Source organism: Protopterus annectens, chromosome 6.part1 (assembly GCF_019279795.1).
Source record: "Protopterus annectens isolate FY-2018-M chromosome 6.part1, PAN1.0, whole genome shotgun sequence".
Classification (NCBI taxonomy): domain Eukaryota; kingdom Metazoa; phylum Chordata; order Ceratodontiformes; family Protopteridae; genus Protopterus; species Protopterus annectens.
This window is the reverse complement of record NC_056738.1, coordinates 317,300,963-317,322,729: the sequence shown is the minus strand read 5'-3', so window position 1 is coordinate 317,322,729 and position 21,767 is coordinate 317,300,963. Positions and strand designations below refer to the sequence as shown.

Here is a 21,767-nt window from a genome sequence, read left to right as displayed (position 1 = left end):
TTGCCTCAATGGCCTCTGCTCCTGACTCAGCACAATTACAGGACTATTCATCAGAACCTGCAAACTTTGAAGCTGACAGCTTGGAGGGTTCCATGAATGCGACCCATGACTCCCTCTCCGAAAAAGTTCAGGAAATTTTGCTGGAGGCACGCAGACCTTCCACCAGAAAAACCTATTCGGACAAATGGAAGAGATTCATCATCTGGAATGCCAACAAGGGCCAGGATGCTAAAGTGTTGAACATACCTCAAATATTAGAATACTTGGCAGAAATGTTTCATAGTGGCCTCTCATACTCTTCCATTAAAATCCACGCTTCAGCTATCTCAGCACATTACAACTGTGACCCACCTGTGTTTTCACATCCCTTGCTAAGACAGTTTCTAAGAGGGATAAAGAATATCAAACCTCCAAGAAAACCACCAGTTCCTGCATGGGACCTCAATTACGTCTTGGAAAAATTAACTCTTCCTCCTTTTGAACCAGCAGCATCTTCAGAAATGCAATTTCTCTCTTGGAAAACAGTTTTCCTGTTGGCAGTCACTTCAGCAAGAAGAGTCTCGGAGATTCAGGCCCTCATGGCAGTTCCTCCTTTTCTCATTTTTCATCAGGACAGAGTTTCTCTAAGGACCAATCCTTCATTCATGCCTAAGGTGATATCCAGAGTGTCTCTAAATCGAGCAATCCGCCTGCCTACTTTCTTTCCTAATCCTCAAAATAAAGGGGAAAAGCTGCTGCATACTTTGGACATACACAGACAACTACGCTACTACTTGGACAGAACAAAGGCCACCAGGAAGTCTGACCAACTGTTTGTAGCCTATGCTGCTGGAGCGCAAGGAAAAGCAGTCTCCAAACAAACACTTTCAAAATGGATTGGACACTGCATCAGATTCTGTTACTCTTTCCATGGAAAAAGTGTGCCAGACAATATTAGACCACACTCCACCAGAGCTATGGCCACAGCCTTTCTAAGAGGAGTGGCTACAAAAGACATTCTACAGGCTGCTACATGGAGCTCCGTGCATACATTTACCAAACACTACAACCTGCCATTATACTCCAGATCCCGAGCAGGCTTTGCTTCGGCAGTCCTGCAGGGCCTTCTAGCTACACCATCTCTTGCTTAGATCCTACCACCCCCAGCTTGGCTATGGTATTCAACCCATATGTCAGGACTGCAGTTGCATTCTTGAAGGACACACTACAGTTTTGTACCTACCATAAATGTAGATGTCCGATAGATATGCAACTGCAGTCAGGTTTTCCCTCCCTCCTTCCCCTCTGTTTTTCCCTTGGGTCCATTTACCCCTTTCCTATTAGCTGGGGTTATCTGTTATGGTGTATCTGTTTATTACTGTTGTGCATGTCTGGATTTTCTGTTTATCCATTCACAAATTTAGCATTCCTTGGAGGGCACCTGGCATCTGGGGCAAGAAACACTGAAGAAGATGGTGTCGGCTGATGCCTTTATACCCCAGCCGCTCTGCCGGGGAGGAGGCGACATCGGCCAACGCTGGACCCAGACTTTGGAATCTGGCCGACCGAAGGGCTGCCTGAGGCAGGACAACCCATATGTCAGGACTGCAGTTGCATATCTATCGGACATCTACATTTATGGTAGGTACAAAACTGTACTATCTTCTGGGTCTTCGTGGTGTATCCGGGTTTCTGCGCAGAGATGGCCTCTGGCTTATTCTTTCTCTATATGTTGCATGCAAACTCGATCTGAGGTAACTGAGCAAAGGGCATTGTGGGTAGCAGCTTAGCTTGAGAGTTTGTGGTGCACGCAAGATTGGTATAAGGCCGACTCTGTTCCGAGGGCTCGGAATTGAACCAGTTAGTGATGACTGGAAGATCATCAACTCGGATGGAACATTTTGGTAAGACACAACTTTTTTCCCTCGGTTTCCTCTGCAAAGGGTTCTGGTACAGGGCAACTAATGAGAGATGGGCGAATTTGGTTCTTAAAGGCCTTCTTCCTGCTAGTTCTCCTCTGCTTCAGCACCAAGTGTTGAATGCACCAAATGCAGCTCTTCCAGTGTCCCCCTGAGGGTTAGGAAATACAGCCTGGCCCGAGTCCCTCTTCTTGGTTGCTGTACCTAAAGGTCACATGGCCTTTGGTTGTCCCTGGCTGCCTTAGCACTGGTGTTTGCTCTGACCCCTTGGAACCAATCACTGTGCTGTGTCAACTAATGAGCAAGGCATTATCTCCATTTAGAATTCCAAGGCCCTTTTTAGTTGAAGGGGTTCCATCAGGTCAGGTAGCTTCCCCCTTTTTCCCTTCCACTCACTTTCCCTACGAGAGTCTCCCCGGGTCCGGCCTGACAAGTGTGATGTCCTTCAAGGATGCATCTGCAGTCATAACATATGGGGTTGTCCTGCCTCAGGCAGCCCTTCGGTCGGCCGGATTCCAAAGTCTGGGTCTGGCCTCGGCTGGTGTCGCACTTTCCCCGACGTCAGAGCATCTGGGGTATAAAAGCATCAGCCGCCGCCATTTTCCTCAGTCTTTCTTGCCGCGCGGTGCCCGAAGCAGAAGCTGTTCGCAAGTGCCGGTCGGTCAGATCCAGAGATTTCAGCTACCGAAGACTTGAAAAGCTAAGTACCCCGTTGGGGACTCTTTCTTGCCTCAGCCGATGTCAGACAAAGTAAATAATTGTTTAACTTGTGGGAAACAAATACCTCATAAGGATTTCCATTCTTACTGCCTTCCTTGCTTAGGCCCAGACCACGACGTATCGGCCTGTTTAGCCTGTGCCTCCTTCAACCGACGAACTCTTAGACGTCGGTCGGAGTTTGCAGTGGAATTTTTTGGAGCCGCTTTTGCTTATAAAATGCCATCGGAGACTCCGACTTTGCATATGGTCAAAAAACGCAAGGAAAAGGGCCGACACTCGCGGCCTGCGGTTTCGGCTGAAACCACGGCTAGGCCTACGGATAGTGTCTCGGTTTTGGCCGAAACAGAGTCCTCGGCGATTCCTTCTTCCGAAACCATACTTCTGACCGCCGAGGCCTGAGAGGCCCTGGCTGAGTCGGCTTCAGAACTACCTACTGAAGCTAGTGTTCAGGATTTGGCCGACACCTTACCTTTGGACATTTCTACCCCTGCACGTGGGGCTGCTAGGCCCCCAGCTTCTATGTCCATTAAGGCCTTTTCTAGGGCTAAAGCTGCCAAGCTTTCAAAAGCTTTGCCTGCCAAATCTACACCCCAGAGGCCTTCCTCTAGTTCTCAGATCCTCAGCCTGGCTGAGGACCTTATCTCCTTAATAGGGGTTCACAACCTCACCCAGACAGGGCCTCTCAACCTCCTCCAGACAAAAGGCCCAGGACTGATCCCTCTGAACCCCACTCCTCAGATGATTCCACGGATGGATTTGAGTTGTCAGACCACCAGGAAGGGGCTTTCTTGCCTTATGAGGATTCAGATGCAGAGGAATATATCCCTTCGGCCTCCCCTTCTGAAGAGTTTTCCTTTGGGGAGACTTTACACTCCATGAGAGAACACTTTCAATAGCAAGGTCAGGATTTCTCTGATTCTAGAAAAAGATTACGGACCTTTTTGCATTTGCCTCAGCATAGGCCCTTAGCTATACCTCCTGTTTTAAATGTAATTGATGATGTGTACAATGATGTCAGTTCAGCCCCTGATACTCTTCCTCCGGCCCCTGCCAAACCTGACAGATATTACAGGGTCCCGGATTCTCATTTCCATCTGTATAAAGCCCATTCTGCAGACCCAGAAACTATTTCTCAGGGCCCTAAATGGGTTGCAGCCGCTACTGCCAAAAATCCCCTACCCTCTGATAGAGAGTCTAGAGCTTTAGAGAGATGGGGTAAGAAGGTGTATACATCTGCAACTCTTTCTGTCAGGGCATTAAACTGTCAATTCCTTATGATACAGTACCAAGAGTATTTGTTAGATGAACTGAATAAGAAACTTTCTTCTCCTGAACCCCTAGACCGTAAATCCCTTCAGGATTTGGTACATAACTCACAACAGGTTAGTAATCATTTCTTAAAATGTGGCTATGATGCACTGGAGGCTTCATTTAGATCAGCTATGACTGGGGCAGTTACTCGTAGGCATGCCTGGCTGAAGGAGCAATCTTTGCCAGACCATGTCAAAGTTAAACTCCTCGATGCTCCAATGGAGAAACAAAATTTATTTGGCGCCCCTGCTCAGGAGATTCTAAAAAAGTTTGAAGAAAAAGCAAAATCTGTGCAAACAGTTAAAGATTTCCTGCAAGTTCAACCACCGAGATTCAGCAGAAACTGGCCTACAAAGAATTGGTCCTTTCCAGACTCTGAAAGAGCCCAGAGAGGCAGGAACAGGCGCTCTAGAGGCAGAGGTCAATTGAAGGGCTCCTACAGAGGCCGTCAGTGGCAGCCTGCCAACCAGAGGAGTAGTGCAACAGCTACAACAACAACCACTACTACAGGACAGACCCAATGACTTGACTCTGATTCCGCCTTCCAGGGAACAACTGGAAGCACCCTTGGGCGGAAAGCTGGCTTTATTCTCAAAAAACTGGCATTATATTACAAAGGATACATGGGCATTGCAAATAATAGACAAAGGATACAGGTTTCACTTCCACACTTTGCCAAAAAGAAGCGGAATGCCAAACCTACCACCAAATCAGAAGGCAGAGGCCTTAAAACAAATCAGCAATTTACTTCAGATGAAAGCTATAGAAAAGGTACCATGTTCAGAACAAGGCCAAGGATTTTACTCCAGACTATTCCTTGTACCAAGAAAAGAAAATCAATGGAGGCCTATTCTCGACCTGTCCGCACTCAACCCTTATCTCATTGTGCCAAAATTCAAAATGCTGACCCTACAGCAACTTCTTCCCATGTTGGGCAAGGAGTCTTGGCTGGTGACTCTAGATCTCAAGGAGGCATACCTGCACATCCCTATCCGACCAAGTTGCAGAAGGCACCTCAGATTTCTTGCAGGATCAAAGCATTATCAATTCTCAGCATTGCCCTTTGGCTTATCTACTGCGCCCAGAGTATTCACGAAATGCCTGGCATCAGTAGTTGCACATTGCAGACTTCAGGGAATTCAAATTTATCCATACCTGGACAACTGCCTAATACAAGCGGACAACAAGAAGAAATTGTTAAAGGACTTGGCCTATGCCATACACCTGTTACAGGCCTTGGGATACACAGTCAACATCCAAAAGTCAAGACTAGTACCATCCCAAAGGATCACCTTTTCGGGTGCAGATCTGGACACAAACACCCAAATGGCCTTTCTCACAGAAGAAAAGCAAAAACAACTTCCAGATTACTTAATGATTTTGACAAGACAAACTCAGCTTACTGCAAGGAAAATCCTGCAGGCCCTGGGTTACATGGCATCCTGCATAATTCTAATCCCACATGCCAGACTGCATATGAGGAAATTACAATGGTACCTAAGGAGTGTATGGTCTCAACACAGTCACAGTTTAGAAACCATGATACCAATCATTCCATGCCTTCAAAAGGAGTACCTTTGGTGGGCTCAGGCCTGCCAGTCCAACAGAGGGTTGCCTTTCAACATACCAAAAGCAAGGCAGACCATCACCACAGACGCCTCGGACCGAGGATGGGGAGCACACATGGAGGACAAATGCATCCAAGGCCTATGGCCTCAAGGGCAGCTAAGCATGCACATAAACCAAAAGGAAATGCTGGCAGTGAGGCATGCAATCAAGGCATTCAAACCTTTCCTCCAACAAGGATATCTGCTAATAAGGACAGACAACACCACGGTCATGTGGTACATAAACAGGGTGGCACACATTCTTACCCGCTATGCCGGATGGCTATGAATCTGTGGGATCTATGCCTGAATCTCAATATCCAACTACAGGCCTAATTCATGCCAGGGAAAGAAAATGCACTGGCGGACAGCCTAAGCAGAACTACTATGGATGCACACGAATGGATGCTGCACCCAGATATCTTCAAGCTCATAACAAAGACATGGGGAATGCCGGAGATAGATCTGATGTCCTTCAAGGATGCATCTGCAGTCATAACATATGGATTGTCCTGCCTCAGGCAGCCCTTCGGTCGGCTGGATTCCAAAGTCTGGGTCTGGCCTCTGCTGATGTTGCACTTACACCCGATGTCATAGCTCCTGGGGTATAAAGGCATCAGCCGACACCATTTTCCTCAGTCTTTCTTGCCGCTCGGTGCCCGAAGCAGAAGCTGTTCGCAAGTGCTGGTCGGTCAGATCCAGAGATTTCAGCTACCGAAGACTTCTAAAAAAGCTAAGTACCCCGTCGGGGACTCTTTCTTGCCTCAGCCGATGTCAAAGTAAATAATTGTTTAACTTGTGGGAAACAAATACCTCATAAGGATTTCCACTCTTACTGCCTTCCTTGCTTAGGCCCAGACCACGACATATCAGCTTGTTTAGCCTGTGCTTCCTTCAACCGACGGACACTTAGACGTCGGTCGGAGTTTGCTGAAGAGTTTTTTGGCTCCGCTTTTGCATATAAAATGCCGTCTGAGACTCCGACTACACATTTAGCTGAAAAACGCAAGGAGAAGGACCGACACTCGCGGTCCGCGGTTTTGGCTGAAACCACGGTTAGGCCTACCGCGAGTGTCTCTGTTTCGGCTGAAACTGAGACCTTGGTTCTCCCTTCGGCTGAAAGCATGCCTCCGACAACCGAGGCCACACAGGCCCCGGCTGAATCTGCTACAGAAATTCCTACTGAAGAAGCAGGCACACAAGATTTGTCCAACACCATTCCGTTGGACATCTCTACCCCTGCACGTGGGGCAGCTAGACCCCCTGCTTCTTTGTCTATCAAGGCCTTCTCCAGGGCTAAAGCAGCTAAACTTTCCAAGGCCTTACCTACCAAAGCTCCCTCTCACAGACCTACCTCAAGTTCTCAGATTCTCAGCCTTGCTGAGGACCTTATTTCTCTGATCAGGGGATCCCAACTCACCCAGACAGGGCCTCACAACCCCCTCCTGAAAAGAGGTCTAGGTCTGAACCCCCTGAACCTCTCTCCTCTGACTATTCCTCGGATGGTTCAGATTTATCTGACCATCAGGAAGGACCATACTCACCTTATGAGGATTATGATGCAGAAGACTCCATCGATCTGCATCTCCTCCAGAGGAATTTTCATTTGGGGAAACTTTACATTCAATGAGGGAACACTTCCAATGGCAGGGTCAGGATTTTTCTGATTCTAGGAAAAGGCTAAGGACTTTTTTACACTTACCACAGCATAGGCCTTTAGCCATAGCACCTGTACTATCAGTTGTGGATGATGCATACAGTGATGCCAGTACTACCCCTGATTCTCTGCCCCCGGCCCCTACAAAACCTGACTGATACTACAGGGTCCCGGATTCTCACTTCCACTTGTATAAGGCCCATGCTGCAGACCCAGAAACCATTTCTCAGGGCCCTAAAGGTGTTGCAGCTGCCTCTGCCAAGAATCCCCTACCCTCTGAAAGAGAATCAAGAGCATTAGAGAGATGGGGTAAAAAGGTTTATACATCTGCTACTCTTTCTGCCAGGGCTTTAAACTGTCAATTTCACATGATACAGTACCAGGAATTTTTGTTAGATCAGCTGAATAAAAAACTGTCCTCTCTTGAACCTTTAGACCTTAAGTCCCTTCAGGATTTGGTACACAACTCTCAGCAGGTCAGTAATCATTTCTTAAAATGTGGCTATGATGCACTGGAGGCTTCATTTAGATCAGCTATGACTGGAGCAGTGATTCGAAGGCATGCCTGGCTAAAAGAACAATCCTTGCCAGACCATGTTAAGTCTAAGCTCCTAGATGCTCCTATGGAGAAACAAAGTTTATTTGGCTCCCCTGCACAGGAGGTCCTAAAGAAAGTGGAAGAAAAAGCAAAATCTGTCCAAACAGTCAAGGATTTTCTACAGGTCCAACCTCCGAGGTTCAGCAGAAATTGGCCTTCAAAGAATTGGTCCTTTCCAGACACCTCCAGAGCTCAGAGAGGCAGAAATAGACGCCCAAGAGGCAGAGGGTCAATCAAGGGATGCCTACAGGGGTAGTCAGTGGCAACCTGCCAACCAGAGAAGTGCTGCCACAGCTACGACTGCAACCACTTCCACAGGTCAGACACAATGACTTGGCTCTGATTCCGCCTATCAGGGAACAACTGGAAGCACCCTTGGGCGGAAAGCTAGCTTTATTTTCAAAAAACTGGCATTGCATTACAGGAGACAAATGGACTTTGCAAACAATAGACAAAGGCTACATGTTTCACTTCCACACTCTACCAAAAAAGAGAGGAATGCCAAACCTTCCTCCAACCCAGAAATCAGAGGCTCCAAGACAAATCAACAGCTTACTAAGGATGAGAGCAATAGAGAAGGTACCATCTATGGAACAAGGCCAAGGATTTTACTCCAGACAATTCCTTGTACCAAGAAAAGAAAATCAATGGAGGCCTATTCTCGACTTGTCCGCACTGAACACATATCTCATTGTTCCAAAATTCAAGATGCTGACCCTACAGCAACTTCTTCCCATGTTGGGCAAGGAGTCTTGGCTAGTGACTCTAGATCTCAAGGAGGCATACCTGCACGTCCCTATACGACCAGATTGCAGAAGACACCTCAGATTTCTTGCAGGATCAGAGCATTATCAATTCTCGGCATTGCCCTTTGGCTTATCTACTGCGCCCAGAGTATTCACGAAATGCCTGGCATCAGTAATTGCACATTACAGACTTCAGGGAATACAAATCTACCCATACCTGGACTACTGCCTAATACAAGCGGACAACAAGACAAAAATAATAAAGGATTTGACTTATGTCATACAACTGTTGCAAGCCTTGGGATACACAGTCAACATACAAAAGTCAAGACTAGTGCCATCCCAAAGGATAACATTTTTGGGTGCAGAACTGGACACAATAACTCAGATGGCTTTTCTCACAGAAGAGAAACAAAAACAACTACCAGTCTACTTCATGGCATTAACGAGACAAACTCAGCTTACTGCAAGGAAAGTCCTGCAGGCCCTGGGTTACATGGCATCCTGCATAATCTTGATCCCACATGCCAGGCTGCATATGAGAAAATTACAATGGTACCTAAGGAATGTATGGTCTCAACACAGACACAGCCTAGAAGCCCTGATACCAATCATTCCATGCCTGAAAAAAGAATTCCTGTGGTGGGCTCAGGCCTGCCAGCTCAACAGAGGATTGCCTTTCCACAAACCACATCCAAGGCAGACCATCACCACTGATGCCTCAGACCTAGGCTGGGGGGCACACATGGAAGACAAGTGCATCCAAGGCCTATGGTCCCAAGACCAGCTGAATCTACACATAAATCTAAAGGAGATGCTGGCAGTGAAGCATGCAATCGAGGCATTCAAATCATTCCTCCAGCAAGGACACCTGCTGATAAGGACGGACAATACCACAGTCATGTGGTACATCAACAAACAGGGAGGCACACATTCATACCCTCTATGCCGGGTGGCAATGGACCTGTGGAACTTAGGCCTGAATCTCAACATCCAACTGCAGGCCAGATTCGTACCAGGAAAAGAGAATTCACTAGCAGACAGCTTAAGCAGAACTACCACGGATGCTCACGAATGGATGCTGCATCCAGACATCTTCAGAACAATAACAAAGAAATGGGGAATGCCAGAGATAGACCTGTTCGCCTCCCCACTCAACCACCAACTGAAGAAATTCTGCTCAAGAGTATATCACCCACAAGCCTGGAGGGTGGACTCCCTTTCTTTCCGCTGGAAGGCCCTGACAGTATATGCCTTTCCACCTCTCCCATTGATCTACAAAGTTCTACTGAAGATCAGAGAGGAACAGCCAAAGGTAATTCTGATAGCTCCAGACTGGCCAAGGCAGCATTGGTACCCGCTACTGAGAAGCATGTCTCGGACGTACTCATGGCCTCTACCTCTATGTCCTTTACTTCTAACGCAGAACAACTACAGGACCCTGCATCCAGACTTAAAAACCCTACAGCTAACTGCTTGGAAAATTGCATAAAACGAAACCAACCTGTTTTATCTCAGAGGGTTAAGGACATTATCCTGGAGGCTCGCAGACCCTCCACAAGGAAGGCATACTCAGCAAAATGGAAGAGATTCCTCATTTGGAGTGCAGCAAAGGGAACAAATGTCAACTGGCAAACCTAGCACACATCCTAGAATACTTAGCAGAACTGTTCCACAATGGCCTGTCCTACTCTTCCATTAAGATTCATGCATCAGCAATTTCAGCAGAGTACAACATGGATCCTCCTGTCTTCTCTCATCCTCTCCTCAGACAATTTTTGAGAGGGATCAAAAATGTAAAACCTCCAAGGAAACCACCTCTTCCTGCATGGGATCTCAATTATGTGCTAGAAAAATTAACACTTCTCCCTTTTGAACCAGCAGCAACAGCAGACTTACAGTTCTTATCTTGGAAAACTGCCTTCCTGCTAGCAATCACTTCAGCAAGAAGGGTTTCCGAGTTGCAGGCATTAATGGCAGTGCAGCCTTTCCTTATCTTTCACCAGGATAGAGTGTCTCTGAGAACCAATCCTACTTTTATGCCAAAGGTGGTATCCAGGGTATCCTTGAACCAAGCTATTCATTTGCCTACATTCTTCCCTAACCCACAGAACAGGGGGAAAAACTACTACACACCTTGGATGCACACAGACAACTGCACTACTATCTGGACAGAACTAAGGCCAGCAGAAAATCTGACCAGCTTCTGGTAGCATATGCAACAGGAGTGCAAGGAAAAGCAATTTCAAAACAGACAATCTCAAAATGGATAGGAAATTGCATTCGATTCTGCTATTCATTTCATGGAAAGACAATTCCTGAAAATATCAGGCCTCACTCCACAAGAGCCACAGCCACCACTACAGCTTTCCTACGAGGGGTGGCTACCAAAGACATTTTAGAAGCTGCTACTTGGAGCTCCATGCATACATTCGCCAAGCATTACAATCTTCCTTTATACTCCAGATCCCGAGCAGGTTTTGCAACTGCAGTTTTACAAGGGATCTTAACTACACCATTATTATCTTAGTGCCTCCTCCCCCAGTTTGGCTATGGTATTCTACCCATATGTTATGACTGCAGATGCATCCTTGAAGGACATAGTACAGTTTTGTACCTACCATAAATGTAGATGTCCAATAGGTATGCATCTGCAGTCAGGATTACCCACCCTCCTTCCCCTCTGTGGTATTCCTAGGGTACTTACCCCTCTCTTAGCTAGCTGGGGGAATCTATTATGGTGTATTTGTTTGTATGTATATATGTATATACACTTTTTGATTTCTACTGTTTGGAATTTTCTACTTTTATACAAATTTAGCCTTCCTAGAGGGCACCTGGCATCTGGGGCAAGAAACACTGAGGAAAATGGCATCGGCTGATGCCTTTATAACCCAGGAGCTATGACGTTGGGTGAAGTGCGACATCAGCAGAGGCCAGACCCAGACTTTGGAATCCGGCCGACCGAAGGGCTGCCTGAGGCAGGACAACCCATATGTTATGACTGCAGATGCATACCTATCGGACATCTACATTTATGGTAGGTACAAAACTGTACTTTCGCCTCCCCACTCAACCATCAACTGAAGACATTCTGCTCAAGGACATACCACCCACAAGCTTGGAGGGTGGACTCTCTCTCTTTCAGCTGGAAAGCCCTAACAGTATATGCCTTCCCACCTCTCCCATTGATGCACAAGGTTCAACTGAAAATCAGGGAGGAACAGCCAAAAGTTATACTAATAGCTCTGGACTGGCCAAGACAACACTGGTATCCGCTATTGAGAAGCATGTCTCAGGCAGAATCATGGTCTCTTCCCCCTATGGCCTCTTCTTCTAACGCAAAACAATTTCAAGACCCTGCATCCCAACTTGAAAACATTGCAGCTAACTGCCTGGAAAATTCCTTAAATCCCAATCAAACTGTTTTATCTCAGAGGGTGAAGGACATTATCCTGGAGGCTCGCAGGCCTTCCACAAGGAAGACATACTCAGCTAAATGGAAAAGATTTCTCATTTGGAGCACATCAAAAGGCACAGATGTCACAGTGGCAAACCTAGCACATATCCTAGAATATTTAGCAGAATTGTTCCACAATGGCCTGTCCTATTCCATTAAGATTCATGCTTCAGCAATTTCAGCAGAATACAATGTGGATCCACCTACCTTCTCACACCCTCTCCTCAGGCAATTTCTGAGAGGGATCAAAAATGTTAAACCTCCAGTAAGACCCCCTCTACCTGCCTGGGATCTCAACTTTGTGCTGGAAAAACTGACACTTCCTCCTTTTGAACCAGCAGCATCAGCGGATCTACAGTTTCTATCTTGAAAAACAGCATTCCTTCTGGCAATCACTTCAGCAAGAAGAGTATCTGAGTTACAAGCATTAATGGCAGTACAGCCTTTTCTTATTTTCCACCAGGACAGAGTGTCACTAAGAACCAATCCTACTTTTATGCCAAAGGTGTTATCTAGGGTATCCTTGAACCAAGCTATTCATTTGCCTACGTTCTTCCCTAATCCACAGAATAAAGGGGAAAAACTTTTGCACACCCTGGATATACACAGACAGCTACGCTACTATTTGGACAGAACAAAAACTAGCAGAAAAACTGACCAACTTTTTGTAGCATATGCAACTGGGGTGCAAGGAAGAGCAATTTCCAATCAGACAATTTCAAAATGGATAGGAAATTGCATTAAGCTGCTACTCCTTTCATGGAAAGACAGTTCCTGAAAATATCAGGCCTCACTCCACAAGGGCCACGGCCACCACTACAGCCTTCCTACGGGGGGGGTGGCTACCAAGGACATTTTAGAAGCTGCTACTTGGACCGCCGTGCATACATTTGCCAAGCATTACAATCTACCTTTATACTCTAGATCCAGAGCAGGGTTTGCAACTGCAGTCCTGCAGGGGATCTTAACTACACCATCCTTTTCTTAGTACCTCCTCCCCCAGATTGGCTATGGTATTCTACCCATATGTTATGACTGCAGATGCATCCTTGAAGGACATAGTACAGTTTTGTACCTACCATAAATGTAGATGTCTGATAGGTATGCATCTGCAGTCAGAATTACCCTCCCTCCTTCCCCTCTTGGTATTCCTAGGGTGCTTACCCCTCTTTTAGCTAACTGGGGGAATCTATTATGGTGTATTTGTTTTACTCATGTATATAATTTGCAAATGTTTGGAACTTTTCAGCATTTATCCAAATTTAGCCTTCCTAGAGGGCACCTGGCATCTGGGGCAAGAAAAACTGAGGAAAATGGCGTCGGCTGATGCTTTTATACCCCAGACGCTCTGACGTCAGGGAAAGTGCGACATCAGCCGAGGCCAGACCCAGACTTTGGAATCCGGCCGACCGAAGGGCTGCCTGAGGCAGGACAACCCCATATGTTATGACTGCAGATGCATACCTATCGGACATCTACATTTATGGTAGGTACAAAACTGTACTTTCCTTGGCCTCAAGTGACCCTTCAAACCCCTTTTGGTAGCTTTGTTTTCTTGGTCATCAGGGTCAGTGGAAACCTTGGCTCCATCACCCTGTTTTCCTCTCTTGGCCCTTTTAGATCCAGGGTCCTTGGGCCCGGCCGTATTACCACCCTTCGTGCTAGATGAGATAGGGTGGCTGCCTGTTCCAGCTCCTACGTTGGTGTCATCTCTAGCATTAGAGCTGACCGGACCTTGGGGCTGTCTCATCAAGACTGGCTTTTATTTTTATTTATTTGACATTTGCTTTTTTTTGGGTCTGGATTGATTGTCCAAGCTTTGGGATCACCCCTCCAACTTGGAGCTACAACATTTGACAGCTCTGCTCTGATCTCTATATCTGAGTGAGAAGTAGCTTCCATGGACTTGGGTTTGTCTCTGGTATCTTTGGATATTAGTCACGGTTGGCTCCAGGAGACCAGCATCTGCTTCTGCCTTTGACATCGTGATTAGGATGTTCTCCAAGTACATGGGTTTGGTATCTTTAGCCAGTGTTCCATCCCCTTGCACATCTGGGCCTGCGACCAGTTATCAGCCTGCTCCAGGACAGCCTATGCCAGTTGGTCTACGGTCTGCTCTACTGGTCAGGCTTCCTGCCTTTTCCTCCTCTCCTCCAACTTTGCTGGAGCAGGAGATCTCAAGGAAGAGTTAGTGCAGGAGAAAACACCTCTATTCTCATGAGGAGTCCCTCACAGAGGATACTGACCTCCAAAGGAGAGGGTCCCTCAAGTCTCCGCAGGATTGACACCTCCTTTGGTGACCTCTTAGAACTTTTAACAGTGAGAGGGCTGTACCACTGAAGCTCCCTTTCCAGAGGGGTCTATTTTTGGAGACCCTCAGTGTTGGCCCATCTACACCTTGGATGGTTCCTCCTTTGGGTGCACTCGTAAGCTCAGTGTCCTGGAGGACGAGGAAGGAACAAGACACATTGGAACCTATTCCTAAGACTCCTGACAGAATTCTTGCCCCCTCCCCCACCCCCAGGATCCACTACATTGGAGTAAGGGTCTAGCTGTGGATGTGATTATGGTGGTGGCCACCACCAAGAAGGAAATTTCTGAGAAGAGTTCCCCAGTCCATCCCCTGAACAGAGCTTTAGGCAGTCTAGGGAAGCAATCTTACGCCTCCACGACATTTGCTTTAAGGGCACTAAACTGTTGATTTTACTTGACCAGACTTCAGTGTGATCTGATGTCTGAGGTGTTGAGGAATGTTGCGATGCAGCTGTCTCTGGAAATTCATAAGACTCTGGAGACTGTCTACCCTACTGTTTGTCACCATTTCCATGAGGCTCATTTTGAATACAGCCGATAGAGCACCCTGACCTGCTGGCTCCGGCATTTCCATGCGTTGTCACGCTTGGATGCAACTTAGCAGATTGCTTAATGGCATCTTTTTTTATTAAGGCTCTTTTGATGGCTCTTCCTTGTTTGGGCCAAAGATTGATGACACTGTTACTAGGAACGAGGAAGAGGGGCAGACTGTTCGCCATAGGAGTGCATTTTGGTACCCCTTGGTGAACCTTTTTGAGGAGCCAGAAGAGGGGCATATGTCTATCTGTTAAAGTCGGCAGTCTTCCCAGTAGGCTGTTTTAGGCCCCCCCCCCCCCAAGTCCAGGGGGAGACCATACTGGAGTGCCTTCTCAGGCAGGCCCTTTTGCACGCCTCCTGAATGTTTGCAGTTGACAAAATGTTGCTTTCCAGTAGCAGGGAGATTTGTTTCACACACATGGGTTTTAATGGTTATATCCAGAGACTGTACCATTTTCTTTTTTTTTTCAGACCCAGTTCTTTTAATTTTTTTCACAGACTTTTTCCCACACAGGTTTTTTAACAGTTGCATCCAGACTTTGCAGGCATTTTTTTTAAAGAAGTTCAAAGTGAAGCTTCATTTGGCAGCACGCAGGTTCCTTTTGAAGAGAACAGTTAATCTAGGAGATTTTACTTAAAAATTTAAAAAAATTGCTCAGGCTTACGAGTATTGTAGCAATAAGCAAAGTTGCAAAGATTTTAACAGAAACAGAGCAACTACCAAATGATCTCCATGATTAGCAGTCCTCAACATTTAAACAGACTGTTACTAACTTTTTTGAAAAAAAAAACAACTTAAAATTGATATATTAGCAGTTTTAAATTGAAAAAACAAACAATAACCATTTTTTAAATTAATTAAAAAACAGCAAAGATAAGATTTAAACAAACTACCCATATTTATGTTTTCTTTAAGTTACACTTTTATAACATATACAGTTGGTTAGCTTGATAACCCTTATTGTTGTTAAGTATATACAAAAATTTTTTTTTTATACATTATTTACCAATATCCAATTAAATATTTTAAAAATTAAATATAATTTATTTTTATACAAATTGTACAAAAAATTGTAATTAAAAGTTAATGTTAAAATCAACATTCTCATGATTATCCAATTAAAATTTATTCATCTAACAGCACTCATATCCAAAATATTCCACAGTTCCAAAAAATATAATTTTCCACCAATACTTATTCTGAGAAAAATATAAATCCACTAAATTTAAGATTCTGGATGATGTCAAAATAAATATTTTAAACATCTTTGTAGCCAGAAAGGTTAATGAGGAATAATCTTTTATCAATGTCCTTTGATCAAATAAAATAATAACCTTCTGTTATAGAATCCTCCAAGTATACAGGCACCCTCCTGTTATTACAGGAATTCATCCCTACACATAACACCTCCACAAAAACACCACTTGATATATCCCTAAACCCTACATTGGGCAAGTTGACACACCCCCTCCAAAATATTCAGGTTTGTTAAACATCACTTTTTTTCATGTTTTTGTTTTTTCCCGTTTTTTGTTTTGTTTTGTTTTTCATTTATTTGTTTTTACACACCTGTGGTCAATCCTACTTTTCAAGTCGTTTCTTGTTTCCAAGTTCAGTTTCCAAGTTCAATTATTTCTGATATTATTGGTGCCACTCTTCTTTCCAAGATTTTTCTCCAACGAACTTTTTTTCTTTTTCCCTTTTCTTGTCCAAAAATCTTCCCCTTGCTTTTTCAAACTTTTTTAACTGTTTCCAATATTTATTTTGGAAAATCTTTATAAATTTTTACAAATATGTTAAATATATAACTATAGATTTAATTCCTGAAATTATTCCTCATCAATACATCCTATAACCTCAACACAAAAACCACACCCTTTCACCACACTACACTTACTCCATTAGTGCTGATCATTTGATTATTGTTTAGTGGCTGCCGAAAGGTATATTTTTCTAATAACACTATATTATTCTTTAAGAGTCAGTCTATTGTCAAATCCAGTATTCTTAGGTATATTTTGTTTTCATTGTGATGCATTGAAAGGTCTGTTTATAGGTTGATGTTCAATTCCTATGTGTACCCTACATCGTCCTTCTCATCCCCTAAACAAGATAAGTATGTCATCCATTAAATATATTAATGAAAAGAATTTCCTATTATAATTTAGAATTAAATATGCACTCTTTTTTATACCTTTGAAATCTATTAAATGTGGGAATGGAAATAAGGACATTAAAAGATATTGGTTACAAAATTAAAGGTTATCAAAGATTTGAATTTAATCTTAATTTTTAATATATGCTTGAAAAATAATTTTATATTTTAAATCAATTGTTTTTTACTTTAAAATGTTTTTGATGTTAAAAAAAACGTTTAAAATGATTAAATGCTGATTCATTTTAATTTATTTTGCAGAGATGTCCTTATTTTAACAAAATATTGGTTGTTTGCAGAGATCATTTGTAGGAACAAAAGCCAGAGGTAGCCTGTGTTTTTAACTGGCCAAAAGCTTTAGTTCTCTTTGGAGCAGTTTTGTTTGGTTCACTTTAAGTTTTGCTTTTTTCTTTTTCTACAGTTTTGTTTTTTTTTTTTTTTTTTTTTTTTTTTTTATTTTTTTTTTTCCTTGCCTGAGAAGAATAAGGACCTCAGGCCCATTTTGGTTTTTGAATTAATCATTTTATCAGTGTAGAAATCCAGATGGTCATGATGCATTCAGCTGTCCGGACCTCATCTCTTATCAAGACATCTCTTATCAATCAGGAGGTTTCCAGGAGCAGGTTTGAGGCCGGCAGGAGAGACATATTTCATCACCAGACCGCTTGTTCTCTTCACCACCCCCCACCATTCACCACCATCTGCATGGTGGCGATGTGCAGGGGCTCAGGCTCTTAGCAAGTTCTTGCTTCCCTTCCCTATCTGGTGGCTCCTCGGTACAGTCATGAGAGCATCAGTAATGATGATGGCCAGAGATAACTTACTCCATTTATGAGGCTAGTTAGCGGTTACAGTCAGTTATCTAAAGTAAAGTCTACAACCTCTTCAGACATTTAGAATTTATAGATTGCCACTCTGATACTGTTGGTCAAATTGCCAGGCTCACAAGTTCCAGAGTGATCAACCTTGGATACCAGGTACCATCAGTACTTGCCCTTTCAAACCCTACAGGTTATGTGATCTTAACTCCTTTGTCACGTGGCAGCTTCATAGGGTTGGTTCCTTTAGCGAGGTACCATATGAGGGCTCTGTAATGGACTCCTGCAGTGGTCGTTTGATGTATCCAGTGGACTATAATGTGATATTGGCAATGGTGTATTGCGGTCTGATTCGATGGTCATTACAGTTTCCGTTAGTGACTAACAGGAGACCATTTTTTCTTCCCTTTCCCGATGCCACAGTTACGCCATGGATTCCATTTTGGGGGGACACTTCACAGGGAGGAGGATTTTAATGGTCCTGGTCTGCATTCTCATTCGTGTTCTGGAGATGAGGGCTGTCCTCAGGCCTTTCAGGGCATCCTCCTTAGTGGTGTGGTTTTGATAATTGTGTGTCTGGTATTTTAACAAGTAAGGGGGACCACATTCCTATCCCCTGTCAGGAGTCCATGAAAGTTTGGTAGTTGGTGATCACACCTCAGTGGATGTTTTGTGTTTTGCTGTTGCAGTCATTACATTTTGGTAATTTGCTGGCAGGTGGCCCTCAGTTGGCCTGATTAACAGTCTTGGATCCTGCGTCGGTTGCTGTCCCTTCTTCCATGATGTCAGGTTGTCAGGGTTATAAAACATGCAGCCGACGCCATTACATCAGTTTTTCTTGCCGCGCGGTGCCCGAAGCAGATGTTCATCGTGCATACAGCTGCAGTCGTAACAGATGGGTTCTCCTGCCGTCAGGCGGGTCCTCTGTCGGCCAAATTCCAAAGTCTAGGTCTGGCGTCAGTTGTCGTCGCTTCTTCCCTGACGTCAGTGCGACAGGGGTGTAAAAGAACCAGCCGACGCCATTTTCCCAGTCTTTCTTGCCGCGCAGTGCCCGAAGCAGAAGTAGTTCGCAAGTGCCGGTCGGCCAGCTCCTGAGATTACGAAAAATTTGGAACCAAAGTCTTCTTAAAAGCTAAGTACCCCGTTGGGGAAACTTTTTCTTGCCTCAGACCGATGTCAGACAAAGTTAATAATTGTATTTCTTGTGGGAAGCAAATACCGCATAAGGATTTCCATTCCCTCTGTATACCTTGTTTAGGCCCAGACCACGACGTCTCGGTCTGTCGCTTTTGTGCTACATTCAACAAACGCACTATTAAGCGTCGGGCGGAGTTCGCCCAGCATTATTTTGGGAAAGCATTTAACTATACCATGTCGTCGGATACTCCAACCCCGGTTTTGTCTAAAAAAACGCAAAGACAAGGACCGACACTCGAGGCCCGTGACCTCGACCGACACCACGCCAAAGCCGACTACACGTGGTCCGGTTCTCAGTGAGGCGCCTACGCAGCCCCAGATTACCGACGACACATCTTTGGCGGTGTCTTCTGTACCCGAGGTCGCAGGCTCCTCGGCCCACACCCTGACTACAGGTACTGAAGCCACGCTTGGCGTTGAAACACAGAATGTGAACAGGTCCACCTCCACTCAAGGTGTCTTCAGACCTTCCTCTTCTTTCTCCGTCAAGGCTTTCACCAAGTCTAAAGCTACCATGCACCCTAAGAGACAAGCTACACAGGGCCCATCTCCAGGCCCCATGCCTAAGAAACAGATGCTTAAAATGGCTGAGGATTTAATTACTCTAATCAGAGGTTCTCGGCCACATCCGGACAAAAGACCCAGAGTGGAGGAAGATTCCCCCTCCTCTGATCAGGGCTCCATTATTTCTGAGCACTCTGTCAGGAACAGTCTTACTCCCCTTTTGAAGACTCTGATGCAGAGGAATCTAGTCCTTCTGTATCCCCCCTCTGAGGATTACTCATTTGGTGAAACTCTGCATACCTTAAGGGAACACTTCCACTGGGAAGGCCAGGATTATTCAGATTCCAAGAAAAGGCTCAGGGAATTTCTTTTGTTACCCCAGCACAGGCCTCTGGCTATACCTCCTGTCCTGGACATCCTAGATGTTTACTTGGAGGCCTGCCTTAACCCGGACTCTCTTCCTCCAGCTCCAGTTAAGCCCGACAGGTACTACAGGGTTCCTGACTCGCACCAATTTCTATACAAAAGCCATGCTGCTGACCTAGAAACTATCTCACAGGGGCCCAAGGGAGTTAAGGCCTCCATTGCCAAAAACCCATTGCCTTCCGAGAGATTCCAGATCCTTAGAAAGGTGGGGAAAAAAGGTATATACCTCGGCTACCTTATCCATGAGGGCCTTAAACTGTCAGTTTCATATGCTAAAATACCAACAGTTTCTGTTATCTCAATTGAAAAGTAAAATGTCACAACCTGAACAACCAGACATGAAGGAGTTGCAGGATTTGATGCATAGTGCAGAACAAGTGGGTAAACATACCTTACAATGTGGTTTTGATGCTCTAGAGGCCTCATGTAGAGCTGCTGTTACAGGCTCAGTCATACGTAGGCATGCCTGGCTCAAGGAACAAGCCTTGCTTGATCATGTCAAAGCTAAATTACTAGACGCCCCTCTTCAAAAGGATGTACTATTTGGGGCAAATGCTGAGGAAGTATTACGGAAAATGGAATAAATCAATGCAAACTGTGAAAGAATTTCTGCAGGTTCAACCCCCACGTTTTAGTAGAAACTGGCCTTCCAAAAACTGGTCTTTTCCTGCCACAGGCAGACCCCAAAGAGGCAGATACAGGCGCCCGAGGGGCAGAGGACAAACACAAGGCTCGTACAGAGGCAGACAATGGCAAGCTCCTACATAAAGAGGTGGTAACAACTCGCAGTCTTTCAGAAAGCAAAACCAATGACTTTCCCGTTTGCATGCCAACCAGGTCTCAAATGGCAGCCCCCTTAGGAGGAAAGCTAGCACTGTTCTCAAAAAATTGGCATTGTCACAAAGGACAAATGGATCCTGAACATTATAAACAGAGGCTACAAATTCCATTTTTATACCCTTCCAAAAATGAAAGGCATGCCAAACCTGCCACACAATCAAAGGGCAGAGTCACAAAAGCAAATTTCAGATCTTATAAACATGAAAGCTATTAAAGAGGTACCTACACAAGAACAAGGTCAAGGTTTTTATTCCAGGCTATTTCTGGTGCCAAGGAAGGGAAAAGATTGGAGACCTATTTTGGATCTTTCCATCCTAAACACATTCCTACTCGTACCAAAATTCAAGATGTAATGGGATCCTATCTCGCCTACATTCATGACAGATGGGTTCGGAGCCGATCCATCGGCTCCGACTCGGCAACTTATACACTAGCACGAAGTCTCTCATTGGCTGGGCTACTCCCTATCCCAGGATGCACTACACCTGCTTCCCCAGATCTCGTTTGCCGCTTTACAAGCTGGACGTGGTCTCGACTTGGCTGGAGCTAAGTGGTTCTTTTACCTTTATTGGTCTTTGACCTTGGGGTTTTTTTGTCATATATTAACCAAACAGCTGTTTTAACAGCTATTCCTTGTTATTCCTTGTTACTTTTGAGTGTTTGAGTGTCTTCTGGTACTTTAATTTTTCAGTCGGGCAAGGCCCGTTTAAGTTAGAGGGCCTTTGCCCTACCTTTGTGTGCTATTTAACTCTTGTTACCTTTTGTGGTTAATTGTTTTCGGGCCAAGCCCGTTTAAATGGGCTTTGGGCCGTTGGACTTGTTTTGTCTGTTTGTTGTCAGGTAAAAATTTTTTCTTACTCGCGCCAGTGTGTCTCGCGCTTGTCAGTTGGCGCAATTTTGTGATAGTGCTTACTAATTGTGTTAAAGTCATACTTGTTTAGGGCCTGTACTATGTCCAAGGAACACAAGTCAGGTTTTA

The 21,767-nt window shown here is 44.9% G+C and overlaps 1 protein-coding gene across 1 annotated transcript in view; it reads left to right on the top strand.

The window, feature by feature from the left end:
- Positions 1-21,767, top strand: part of STIP1 (stress induced phosphoprotein 1) — a 1,768,405-nt gene that overhangs the window by 250,661 nt on the left and 1,495,977 nt on the right. Inside the window, exon 5 of the mRNA XM_044075368.1 lies at positions 4,762-4,765. Within this exon, the coding sequence (XP_043931303.1) occupies positions 4,762-4,765 (4 nt within the window). The remainder of the gene's footprint in view (positions 1-4,761; positions 4,766-21,767) is intronic.